At 35.0% G+C, this 12,525-nt stretch overlaps 2 protein-coding genes across 3 annotated transcripts; both read right to left on the reverse strand.

Annotated features, from left to right (window-relative positions):
* Positions 1-257: 257 nt before the first annotated feature.
* sult3st2 (sulfotransferase family 3, cytosolic sulfotransferase 2) lies at positions 258-4,933 on the reverse strand. Of its 2 annotated transcripts, none has more exons than XM_052124363.1 (6): positions 4,750-4,933; positions 1,989-2,191; positions 1,775-1,901; positions 1,601-1,695; positions 1,278-1,458; positions 258-896 (listed from the first exon to the last, which is right to left on the reverse strand). In XM_052124363.1, exons 1-6 carry the CDS (start codon positions 4,913-4,915, stop codon positions 769-771), a joined length of 900 nt encoding a protein of 299 aa, XP_051980323.1. In that variant the 5' UTR covers positions 4,916-4,933; the 3' UTR covers positions 258-768. The 2 variants fall into 2 exon arrangements, with proteins under 2 accessions (XP_051980323.1, XP_051980322.1); XM_052124362.1 differs by lacking the exon at positions 4,750-4,933 and adding an exon at positions 3,340-3,572.
* A 3,554-nt stretch (positions 4,934-8,487) lies between these two features.
* Positions 8,488-11,672, reverse strand: LOC127641337 (amine sulfotransferase-like). Its single transcript, XM_052124299.1, has 6 exons — positions 11,455-11,672; positions 10,728-10,930; positions 10,440-10,566; positions 10,204-10,298; positions 9,923-10,097; positions 8,488-9,265 (listed from the first exon to the last, which is right to left on the reverse strand). The coding sequence occupies exons 1-6, from the start codon at positions 11,618-11,620 to the stop codon at positions 9,138-9,140; spliced, it is 894 nt and encodes a 297-aa protein (XP_051980259.1). The 5' UTR covers positions 11,621-11,672; the 3' UTR covers positions 8,488-9,137.
* Positions 11,673-12,525: the final 853 nt, after the last annotated feature.

Here is a 12,525-nt window from a genome sequence, read left to right on the forward strand (position 1 = left end):
AAAATAAATATATGTGAGAATATTTAAATATGGAAATAAATACAGGTTGGAATAAATAAATATACAAATAAATGAATGCATAAATAAATAATAATAATAAACAACAACAACAAAAAAATGAAAATAAAAAAGGTTTTAAAGAATAAAAATAAAAAGAGAAAATAATAAATAAAGGAAAAAAAAGTCTACAAAAATAAATTCAGGAATAACTTTCATTAAAAACGAATTATATTTGTTTTATCAAGACATTTATTCCTTTATTTATTTTCTTATTATTACATTTATTTATTTATTTATTTATTATTTTTGCAGGTTTTGTCCTTCATTATAATCATCCTTATTTCTAAAATATAGTGAACAATTTATTGAAGAGGTATAAGTGTAAACATTTATCTACATTTACAACATGAGTGTATAAATGACACTATTGATAAACAAATGACACTATTGTTAATTCAGATTGTTGCTTTCAAAAAACTGTACATATACCATTCAATGTACATAATTACCAGTGACCATATCAGATTTTCAATCAAAACTCACCATAAATAGCCAACCAGGCGCATTTGATGCCATGCTTTTTATAGTTGGTTATTATGATAACTTTATTAACATTTGTGTAGATATTGATAAACATTGATTAAAACTTTTCAGAAAACATTTAGTCTTGTCATTTACTTTCAGAAACTCTGTTTGGTGGTGCACCTTGGGTGGTGTAGTAGTTGTAGATTCATGACATTATATAACATAATATTAATGTGTTATCTTTCAGCCAAATAACTCCGAGATGTCCCAGTTAAAGTCAAGAGAAAGACCCTTTGTTCTTTCTTGGTAGACCTGGTCAAATTTTTCATTCTGAGCCACTGTTAATGAGTTCTTCCAGTCCCCGACTGTTCCTGTAACACAGTAGGTTAAAACACATTAAGCGCAAATCCTTAACCCCAAAATATGAGCCCCAAATATTAGCAAGCACCACTAACTGCTTCAAAAGTCTTGCGGAAAAACCTGGAACAGAAATTGCATAAAGATGAAGTTGGCTACACGTATCAGTGAGACATTCATTCACAATTTAGATTTTAGATTTTGAAATTCAGAGTTTCATTATTTTATCATGATGTCGAAGATTGGAAAATTGATAACGGTGATGCTTTCGGAAGTATAGTTCATAAATTTATATCCTCATGTCCAACTAATTTATGATGACAATCAGTGTGATGCTGGATATGATGTGGCTCGAATGACCGTGGATGACTATGAACACATTTTTTCCCCCTTACCTTTGCGCAGAAATAGTCCTTGTGGCTGATTGGTGACATTCTCAGAAAGGAATTCATAGTTGGCTGTTGGGTCTTTTTTCATGTGATTGAAAGTGGCTGTCTCCACCACTTTGTCAATCGCTGCATCCGACAGATTCTTCCCAATAAACCCACAGATTTTGAGTATGACAGACCTGAGATCCTTTTTAAAAGATAGAAGACATTATATTTTATTGGCCAATCCTAATTATTCATAAGCTATGCCAAAAAGAAAGATAGACTAAATCTTGATGGAAAGTATACAGACATTACGTTTGGCCAGCCATTCCCAAACAAGTCTTTACCTTGATCATCTCTTCATACGTGAGGAACAGGATGGCATATTTGTCTTTATTTGTGATCCATCCTTTAATGTGGTCAAACCAACAGCCACCGACCACTGCAAAACAAACACAACATAAAAAATTTGAATTTAGTTGGATAGATCTTCAATTATTACTTTGGTAAAGTTCACTTACTTAACCCTGTGAAGAACTTCTCCAACATCTCATCATAGCTCTCAGAAGAATCCAGCGTCTTCATGTTCTTCGAAAAATGGAAATATGACACCATGACATCTTTGGGGTTTCGCATGACATAGATGATCTGGGAGCAAAGAATCGACATATGAAAAAGCGTGCATGACTTCAAGATAGTTTATTAATTGATTAATGCTGGTTGAGGCATACACACTTTTCCTTTTCCTTGCAGCCCCTTGGGCACCATGTGCTGGTGTAAATGGGAACAGAAAAGTCTTGGGGATGGACGTGAGGTGTAATCTTTCTCCTTTTCCCGAAACTCTAGCCAAGGCATCTGCTCATACGTGATTTGGTTCACTTTTTCAGGGAAATCTTCCTCAAATAGTAAAGTCATGATCCGTTGGGTCCATACAGTACCTGCGGGAGCAAAGTAGAGGCAATCAATTTTACTCTAAATTCGAAAGAGACAAATTAGAAATTACATTTTGCATAATGAAAATGAGGCCTATTTTGGGGACCATTTAAATTTTTTACATTGACTTTTATGCTCATTTTACCCCACAATTCTCAAAAAAAAAAGAATAAAAGAAAATACATTATTCAAGTCAAAAGTATTCGAAAACAATGGGAAACATCCAAACGCATTAAAGTAATGAGAATTGGTGGGTAAAATGTGCTTAAATGTCCTGAAAATAATGTTACATTGTAAAACAATTCTCTCTCTCTCTCTCTCTCTCTCTCTCTCTCTCTCTCTCTCTCTCTCTCTCTCTATATATATATATATTATTTAGGGTTTGTGATGATCACCCAAGTATGATGATTGTTTTATTGCAAAATTTTGTATTTTGTTGAAACCAATACTTTTTTTTCTGAAAATGTTATGATTTGTAATGGAGAAACATTATACCCTGTGGTAATGATTTACAGGGTTATCTCAAGCTACAAAGGGTGATCAGAGGTACTTGGGACAGTGACAGATTCGTAGATGTATATTTACCATGGCTAGGTCTAATGGGGGGCTAGAAGGGATACTGCCCCCCTATTTCTTCCTTGTAGCACCCCCATTGGCACAACACCCCCCTTGGGCCTGACGTCGAAACACGATCAAGAACAACCTGTTGCCTACCCTAAAGATTCATATGCCTCCTAGTAACCTTTTCTTTTGGCTTTAGACCAATCATGGAGATCATGTTCTAAAGTACACTTTGGCAATTTGCAAATGCACTGATCTGACCCTTAAAGATGACATTTATTGATGTAACCCTATGTAGTCAGGTTGATTCAGTTCTATTAAATCAGACTGTTGATATGAATAAAACCAGATAATTTAGATGTTACCATATAAAACAAACTTAAGTTAACTGACAATTTGCTTACAGTGCAGTTTAATACAACTACACAAGTCTGACGTAATTTCTCTTATTCAAAATGTGTCTTTTTTTTGACAATATTACTTTAAGCTATATCTCTGATGTTATGCCGCCAACTTGTATACAAAACAAAAAATGCAAAAAAATGCTACAACTTTATATTTTGCTGACTTCTCATACTGTATCTCAACTTACCAGATTTCGGGAAGGTAACAAGAAAGAGATCATCATTCCTTATTTCAAAATCCTCCAAACTGTCAATATAATCCGTAGTAAGGTCATGCGTGTCATTCAGTGGAAAGACCATTCCTTTGTACGTGAACAGTTTGTCACTAAGCAACTTGTATTCTTGTTGAGCCATGTTTGAGTTGTTTCTGAACCAAACTGACAAACTGTCCCTCTTGCCAAAACTAAATTACGGTTTTACCCAGGCAGAGTAATATGGGTCAGATTTAATTGATAAAAGGGGTGTTCTCTTTGCCGTTACATAATGAGTTCAAGTGTAATATATTTTTATTTAGTTTATGGCCAACCTTTGGACTTAAAATATCGACCTGAATTTTTATCTCTTTCTTTTCAGTCTTTTAACTGTTGACATTTGGCCTGTAAAATATGGCCTATTATCTGGGCTATAAAATCTGTTCAGTAGTTTGCAAGTTAATGTTATCCTTCAGTGAGGATAGCGTAAACATATGTGGCTTACTATCCCTGGCTGAGGGCTCGAGGCTCGAGACTTGACCTGAGCTTGAATGTCCCCTCTGTACTGGATTAGTATTGATGGAATAGATGGGAATAGATGGGGAGATGGTGGGATGCCAGAAACTCTCAATGCTACGTAGAGTTAAGCAGCTGTTTATATACTCTTACTCTGGCTGTGTGATTGGTCGGATTAAACAAACTTGCACCTTCCACTCTTTTTTAATATAACACCATTTAATACAAATGACAATTGCTACTGCTACGCTCCTTGTGCACTTTTATTGCTGTAAAATATAACCATGGCAATTACAGGAATTATGCAGTGACAAACAAATCAAAACTACTATTCAATATTGTGTTTTTTTACTGCACTCCCTGGTCTGTCCATTCATAGCTTCACGGATAGGTGGGAAGTTTGTCCAGAACAGAACCAAACCGCCAACACAAACAGATTGCTTCAATTGTTTATACAGTTAGTGAATAAAGCTATTTATTCAAAGTATTTAAGTCAAAATATTAATTTGATGGAAGTGTTCCTGAATTAAACAGTGTTGTAGAAGCTAGAAGAAAATTCAGTGGAACTCTGTACAAGCTTAAAATGCCCTGAAAAGCATATACAGCCTACTCAATACATGTCTCTTTTACATAAAGTAACATTAAAGCAGTTGCACATGCAAAGATGATGAAATTTCACTAAGTTTCAGTAGTTTGCCATCACTCAACAAACATGCAGTTCATGTAAACCATTTAATCTATTGTGTAAGTAAAAATCATATTCTAAAAACATATAATTTGTTCTTTTCCATTCCGTGCGATCTAAAAGAAAAATACTTTAATGTTCTACAGTAATATTCTGAAGTCCAAATAAAGCTTTCTTGCCTTCACATGTCTCAAGATCTCACTTACCTGATTTCGGAAAGGTAATAAGAAAGACATCATCATCTCTTACTTCAAATTCCTCTAAACTGTCAATATAGTCTTTAGTAACAACATGCAAGCCATGCACTGGAAAGACCATTCCTTTGTATGTAAACAGATTGTCACTAAGCATCGTGTATTCCTGCTTAGCCATGTTTGAGCTGTTTCTGAACCAAAGTCTTTCTGTAAATTATGGAGGGGCCATGGTTTGATCCACACAGATTTATACACTCCAGATTTATTTAAAGTTTAAGTTTTTGCTTGTTAAAGTTTAATTTTTTGCTTGTTTTGAGCCAACCTTTGCATTCCCTATAGTGATGTTGAAATGTATCTCTTCTTGTCAGTCCTCTTCAAATTGGAAATGTAATAGTATAGGTCAAAATACATGGCTAATGATTAATTGTGTATACTGTATTTTGGAACCAGTGGAAATGACTCAAATGCAACCATAATTTGCACAATGAAAACTAGGGCTAATTTAAGGTGTGAAAATTATGGTTGCATTTGAGTTCATTTCCACTGGTTTCAAAATACAGGTGTGGGCTCCTGAACACAATAAACTCTGGGATATACTTCATCTGAAAGACTGTTCAGAAGTAGAATTTGAGTTAGTGTGGATTTTGTGTGGGTTAAAATAAAAAAAAATTCCCCATTCTGATGGTTGATGTGAACATTAACTAAAGCTACTGAATCGTATCTTCATGATGCATTGTGCATGATTTTAAGCATTGCAGTGCTGCTACATGATCGGCTGATTAAATGAATAAGGTGGTGTACAGGTGTTCCTAGTAAAGTGCTCAGTGAGTGTACATCGTCTTTCAGCTAACTCGAGAACGCGCATGCACATTAGCTGAACCAGCTGAAAAATAGTGTTTTTTTAGTATGATCTGAGCAAAAGCACAATTTATGTTACCAGTGTGGTCCGATTTTACAGCTGATTTGAATCGCAGACTTGAGTGAAATTGAAGATGACATTTATTTGAGGAATATAAAACAGAAAAGTAATGTCTCTCTTTGGTGTAGTCCCCGTCTGGAGGTCTGAAGTTGTAATACTCGGAACCGTCATATCCTGCTGGAGATAGGAGGCAGGGGCGAGGAGCCTACCCCCATGCAGTACAAGACTAAACTTGTGGTGGTGGGGTGGTGGAGGTTGCCACGTTAGCACACTGAAACAGCAATGTGATAGATTGTGAGCAGACTTATAAAGCAATGGCTTACATGTGATTGGCTGGGAATGACCTAGCTAATGGTGCGATGATGTACAGCTGCTAGTCTTCCCGCTAGAACTACACTGCACTTACATTTAACTTTAATCTTGACCAATCGTTTTGGAGATTTCGATCTTTCCCCATTCAAGAAGATAGAAGCTGTAGTTGAATGGCAATGGTATCAATAGAAAATAGCTGACAGTGAACATTCCCAAGATGGTCACCAAGTGGACTGACTTGCCTTGAAAGAGACTTTGACTGTTTTCTGGTTATGGTCTCCATAAAAATCAATGCAAAAACTACCGAAATGAGCGATTCAGTTGGAGAACACAAAAAAATAAAGCTTGAAGTTTGAAGGCCTTACAGTCAGACAGAAAGTCAGATCCTAAATACAATCAATTAAATAATATTTTCAAATAATTTTCCCATAATTTGGCAGAATTAAAGCCTGATTGGAAATTACACCCAATAAAAATATTCTACTAAGTATATATATACACCTTTCTTTGTTTTCTTCAAACATTACGTCTCATTACAGAGTCTCAAAGACCAGCTCTATGTGCTACGACCGTGCTCAACGTCTTATCCAATTGTGCAAATTGCAGGTGGGTATGGGAGGGAATGATTGCACTACTGCGGGTTAATTGTATGTAGATGAAGTGGCACAAAGCAGAATTTGCTATTTTGTGCTTGGACATTTCAATACCACCTCTTAACTCAGCACAAAGTCAAAATTCAGTTCCTGCATTTGAAGATTGTAGATTCCACCAGCATCTGGTAATAAACTTCATGTCCAAATTCTGAAAGTACAGAACATCAAATTGTATCCATGACGATCACTGAGATCTGTGTTAAATTGTCTAGAGGTCATGGTTTATTTTTTCAATTATTATTTTTATTGTTATGTATTATGTTTTGTTATTAGTGTATTTTTGCATAGGTATTTCTTTTTTAATTAGTAGCCTACTAGTAATTTTTTAGTAAGTCAAAAGGGGCCAGTGGAAGGAGAGATAAAATGTTGGTATGATTTTTTTGACCACTTCTTTATTTTGAAGTGTAATTTGAATTTAAAAATATTTTTTGTTTATAGTTTTTTTTAAAATTGTATTAATTTATCGAAACATGAAAAAATGTAATCGACCTGAGTGATGTGCGTGCGGATACAATTGTTGTTAACACTAGCCACGATTTGTGTCTCAGTAGAAAAACAATTATTAATAATATTTATATTCTCTTTAATTTAACGGGGCTTACATCCAAATTCTGAAACGAGGCGTGTTACTGTCATAGAAATATTCCAGACATTCAACAAGGAGGCCATTAGTGCACAAAAGAACATAATTTTCAATTCTTCTAATACATTACATACAGTCTATTTACACAAACAACTTCTTATTAATGTGCGGTCTTTGTTAAAATTATTGGTGCTTGAGGGAATGGACTATATAACAGGACACAGACGGTGGAAAAACCAGAGAAGAACCTCAAAATGAAATTGCACTTGACCCAGCCCATTTGCACATTAAACAGGCAATTTCGCCAAAGCCACTTGCATCTAGACTGCACGAAAATACCAAAACTTCATGGTCATGCCCACTGAATCTTTGCCCTGCGCTCAGGGCCGGCCCGTCCTACAGGTGAAACCAATAGTGCCCCTACATGCCTGGGGGGCCCTGTGAAGGCGCTAACATGTGCAAAGTAAATGAACATGTCATAAGATAAAGAAACATTAATCACACTCAGGCAAGTGCACAATGCGCGTTAACCTGATCATTTAACATACAAATCACAATGATGGTTGAAACTAAAAACAACACTTCAAGTATAAAATGAGCTCTGAATAATAACTAAAAGACAAATACACTAAAAGACAAATAATTTAAAGTTACAACAAATAAAATAACAGCAGTAAAGTCGTCAAGATGTAAAGACTTGACTTGACATGAACAAACTATAAACAATTTCATCTTTATAAATTTACATTAGCCAAGATAAATAAATGCTGGAAAATTTTATTATACATTGTTAATGAGACCTAATGCAAACCCAGTTACCCAGTAATTTTCATACTTGCAGTTTCCGTATCCTCATTTTAATTGAGACACTGGTTTATTTGTGCTTCTAGAAAAAGGTTTAAATAAAATGGTGACTTGTCACAGCACCTAAAATACACATATTCCATTATGCATGCATATACATTTTAACCTAACATCTTCATGTTGCTGAAAAAAAAAAGAACTATTGGACATATTATTTGTCATCTACCGAGCTATACAATATAGTGCAATTTTATTAAAAAACAGATCTGATAATCACGTTTGCAGTGGTTCTTGGATGTTTTAAAGTTATGACAATTTTCACACCGAGGGCACATTTTCATGATTTGCCTAGGCCCTCACAAACCCATGGGCCGTACCTGCACTAGTTGAAAGATACCCAATACGGTCAAAAGTATGTGGACTTTCAGGGGATTTTCCAATTAATAGAAATAACACAATGAAGTCTTTGGATTCTTTTTACAATTAGAAGAAAGTTTATTCGGCTGGGTAAGAAGTCCCTCATTCAAAAGAAGTCTCCCAACAATCATCCCAATACACCTGTGTTTATACCATTTCAAACAAACAAGATCTTACCACATTCAACTACAACTCAAATTGGTTACTTGCATAAACACACTATGTCACTATGTGACTCAATGACTAACTCATTCTCTGGCCTATGCCATATCAATTGTAAATGTTTGCCTAAGCTGAGACTTATGCTAGATGGCTATGTCTGGTACACTATCTCTCCTAAATCTTAGACACAGTAATGTACCAAAAAAAGCAAGAGCTAGAACACAGGTTAAATATGAGAATAATACATGTGAAATTAATTTTTCCTTTACAGGACACTCTCTTTTAATTAATGGATTTTGCTATACTAGTGACAAATCTTAATGCTATGGCATACAATGAAACTGTATATTCAATTTTATTGCAACATTTGGTGAGGGGACCCATAACTGTTCCGGAAAAGTAGGTGTCCACATAGCGTGTTAAAAATTATTTATATAAACTTTTCAGACATCTTGCCATTGCATATAGGCTCAGAAACTCAGTTTAGTGATGCACAATTGGCTATATACTAGATTTTTATATTTGATAACATATCCACAATGCATGGTTTTTAACCAAGTAACTCTGAGATATCCCAGTTAAAGTCAAGATGAAGACCCTTCATTCTTTCTTGGTAGACCTGGTCAAATCGTTCATTCTGAGCCACTGTTAAAGTGTTCTTCCAGTCACCAACTGTTCCTGTCACACAGTATGTTAAAACACGTTAAACAAATCAATGAATCAGAGTTTTGAACCAATTGATGTAAATGAATTGAACTTTGCTACTGAACTTTATGCTGTGCTCAAGCTCCTATTATCGCCAGCACAGCAAATCAATTTACCTTTATGCGATCCAAGCCTATATGAAACAGTGAACTCGTGAAATGCTATTAAAACATGTCATTTACAAGGATAAAGTGTGAAATTACAGCACTCTTATGATGTGGTCATCAACTCATTAAAATCATTGCAAATTTCACAGTAGTATTCACACATACAGCCTTTTCCAGAAAATTACCTACAATATCCAGTTAAGAGGTAATTTGTGAACATGACCCTTTTGAAAATACTGGTAAATTTTGCTCTGGCTATTTTCCTTGATGCAAAGTATCATTACCTACAAATTTCTTATTGATGACACTGTATGTGTGAACAGCACATTTGCCAGTAAATGTAAACCAACGATTTTCCTGTAATTTACCTAGTTGCATGTATGAAGGGGGCTTGCAAATATATTGAGAATATTCTATATATATCTGCCAGTGCTAGATGACTAGTGTGAGACTTTATATGATGCTTTTTTAATTACTAATGGATGATTCTACTGCAAACTAATGATTATTAGTTTTGACTGACCTTTGCGCAAGAATAGTTCTTTTGGACGGACAGCATAAGGAAAGAATTCATAGTTGGCTATGGGGTCTTTCTTCATGTGATTGAAAGTGGCGGTCTCCACCACTTTATCAATCGCTACATCAGACAGATTCTTCCCAACAAACTCACAGATTTTGAGTATGACAGACCTGAGATCCTGATAAAAGATGGAAGCTTTAAATGTAATTTGATTCCATTGGTCAGTTTTAAAGGTATGTATATACTGTATAAAGCGTGGTCAACCATTCCCAAACAATTATCACCTTGATCATCTCTTCATAAGTAAGGAACAGTATGTTGTATTTGTCTTTATTTGTGATCCATCCTTTGACTTGGTCAAACCAACAGCCACCAAGCACTACAAACCAAGCACAACAAGTCAATAAGTCAACAAGGAGAATATCATATTTTGGGGTCCATTGTATCAACAATTTTGAAAACCCTGAGAAATCAAAGAGACTATTTAAAATATACATTTCAAGTTCTGTAAGGTTCTTACTCCGTCCTGAGAAGAACTTCTCCAGCATCTCATCGTAGCTCTCAGAGCTATCCAGCGTCTTCATGTTATTGGAGAAATGGAAATATGACACCATGACATCTTTAGGGTTTCTCATGATGTAGATGATCTGTGAGCAAATAAATTATGTATTAAACTACATTTAATCAATTAAATGTTATGACTGCCTGTTTTTTTTTAATTAATTTTTTGGTTAGTGCTGGTCTGGTGATTGAATTATTGGTTGATTGATTAGTTGGTTGGTTCACTGATTGGTTGAGGTATACACACTTTTCCTTTTCCTTGTAGCCCTTTGGGCACCATGTGCTGGTGTAAATGGGTAGAAAAAAGTCTTGGGGATGGACGTGAGTTGTAATCTTTCCCCTTTTGCAGTAACTCCAACCAGGGCACCTGCTTGAATGTGGTTGTGTCCACGTTTTCGGGGAAATCTTCCTCATACACTAAAGTCATGATACGTTGGGTCCATACCGTACCTGAGAAAAGTAGAAAGATTTTGTGTGTCTCTCTCTCTCTCTCTCTCTCTCTTTTTGGTTGTTTTATATTAAAATATTATTTATATTGTCAAGCCAGTTCTCGCCTCCTCCTTTCCATTAATCCCTTTACAGTGAGATTACTGGTTAAAATCTGAGAAGCAAGAGCATACGCCTCCATTCAATCTCTTGGCTGTCTAGAAGAAATAATGAAGGAATACTAATGTTATTTATGGTAATTTGTGATTTTACCATCCTGTGGAATGTTCAACATGGTCTCTAATGTTCTTAAGTAATGTTATAAACTTTTCAGTCCACATAAACTTTGTAGGCTCACATGTAATTTCTCTTCTGTCGATTTACAGCCTCAGTCACCATTAATCTTTTATGGTGTGGAAATAAAATGCAATGAAAGGCTAACATTTTGCATAAATTTTGTATTATACAAGAGGGTGACTGAATTATGAAGACCAGAGCAAGCTGTCCAGGTGTAAAAATGCCTTCTCATATCTCAGCATCTCACTTACCAGATTTCGGGTAGGTAACAATAAAGACATCATCATCCCTTATTTCAAATTCTTCTAAACTGTCAATATAGTCTTTTGAAATATCATGCAAGCCATCCACTGGAAAGACCATTCCTTTGTATGTTAACAGGTTGTCACTGAGCATCTTGTATTCCTGCTGATCCATGTTTTAGTTCTTTGTGAAATAAATCAACACAGTTACTTGCTTGTCCTCCTGCTGAAACACTTTAAATTATGGAGAGGACCTTGCTTTAGTCACACAGATTTATAATGCACTGTTGCATAATCAGTAAATGAATTATTTCGGCTAAAGACTTGACCTTTGCACTCAATATCAAACTGAATATATCTTACTTCTTTTCAGTCTTGATTTGTGCTCTGTAAACAGGAAATGCAATAGTAAAGTTCAAACTGTGGTTGCATTTGTGTCCATTTCTATGTTTGAGCATTTATATATTAATGCATTGGGATAAAAATTGTAAAAAAGTAATGCAAGAGTCATAAATTGTCATGAAGTGGGAAATAAAGGCAGTAAAAAAAAATCTTTTTTTTTACTCTTTTAGGGGTATGACCCAGGTTAAACCCCATAAACAAAATAATAATAATAAAAACATGCATACATATATACCACTATACCAGTTCCCGAACTTTGGCATTGCTGTTAAATTATGAAAATCATGCGGTTTTGTACAGATGACTATGAAGCAATATTTGTACAGTCATGCATGCCATGCACTATAAAACTACACCGGAATTTAAAGAATAGGACATAATCCTGATAAAATCATAACTTTTTGGTTTAAAATTATTTGGAACATCTCTCATACCTGTACACTCTGATGAACTCCACCAATAATTGATTCAAATAATTTTATATATATATGGTATAAACCTTTGTGGTTACAATGGGAAAAATTATTAGGTTTTTGACCTAGGATAACTTTGATAAGCAATTTGTGATATCTGAATTTGTTTGTACAGTAAATGAGAAAGTGACTTGAACTGGATGGTGTTTGCTGACATCTACTGGTCATCCACTGAGGAACTGAAGCATCTCAGAGATTTTAGAAG

The sequence above is a fragment of the Xyrauchen texanus genome, chromosome 50 (genome assembly GCF_025860055.1).
Source record: "Xyrauchen texanus isolate HMW12.3.18 chromosome 50, RBS_HiC_50CHRs, whole genome shotgun sequence".
NCBI classification, from domain to species: Eukaryota; Metazoa; Chordata; class Actinopteri; order Cypriniformes; family Catostomidae; genus Xyrauchen; species Xyrauchen texanus.

Excerpts from the sequence above, each read along its gene's own strand:
- sult3st2 (XM_052124363.1), bottom strand. The coding sequence starts at position 4,915 with ATGGCTAAGCAGGAATACACGATGCTTAGTGACAATCTGTTTACATAC. Across the intron at positions 2,192-4,749 it reads TATTACCTTTCCGAAATCAG|GTACTGTATGGACCCAACGG; the intron begins GTAAGTGAGATC and ends TTGCTCCCGCAG. Across the intron at positions 1,902-1,988 it reads GGCTGCAAGGAAAAGGAAAA|ATCATCTATGTCATGCGAAA; the intron begins GTGTGTATGCCT and ends CTTTGCTCCCAG.
- LOC127641337 (XM_052124299.1), bottom strand. The coding sequence starts at position 11,620 with ATGGATCAGCAGGAATACAAGATGCTCAGTGACAACCTGTTAACATAC. Across the intron at positions 10,931-11,454 it reads TGTTACCTACCCGAAATCTG|GTACGGTATGGACCCAACGT; the intron begins GTAAGTGAGATG and ends TACTTTTCTCAG. Across the intron at positions 9,266-9,922 it reads AGAACTATTCTTGCGCAAAG|GAACAGTTGGTGACTGGAAG; the intron begins GTCAGTCAAAAC and ends ACTGTGTGACAG.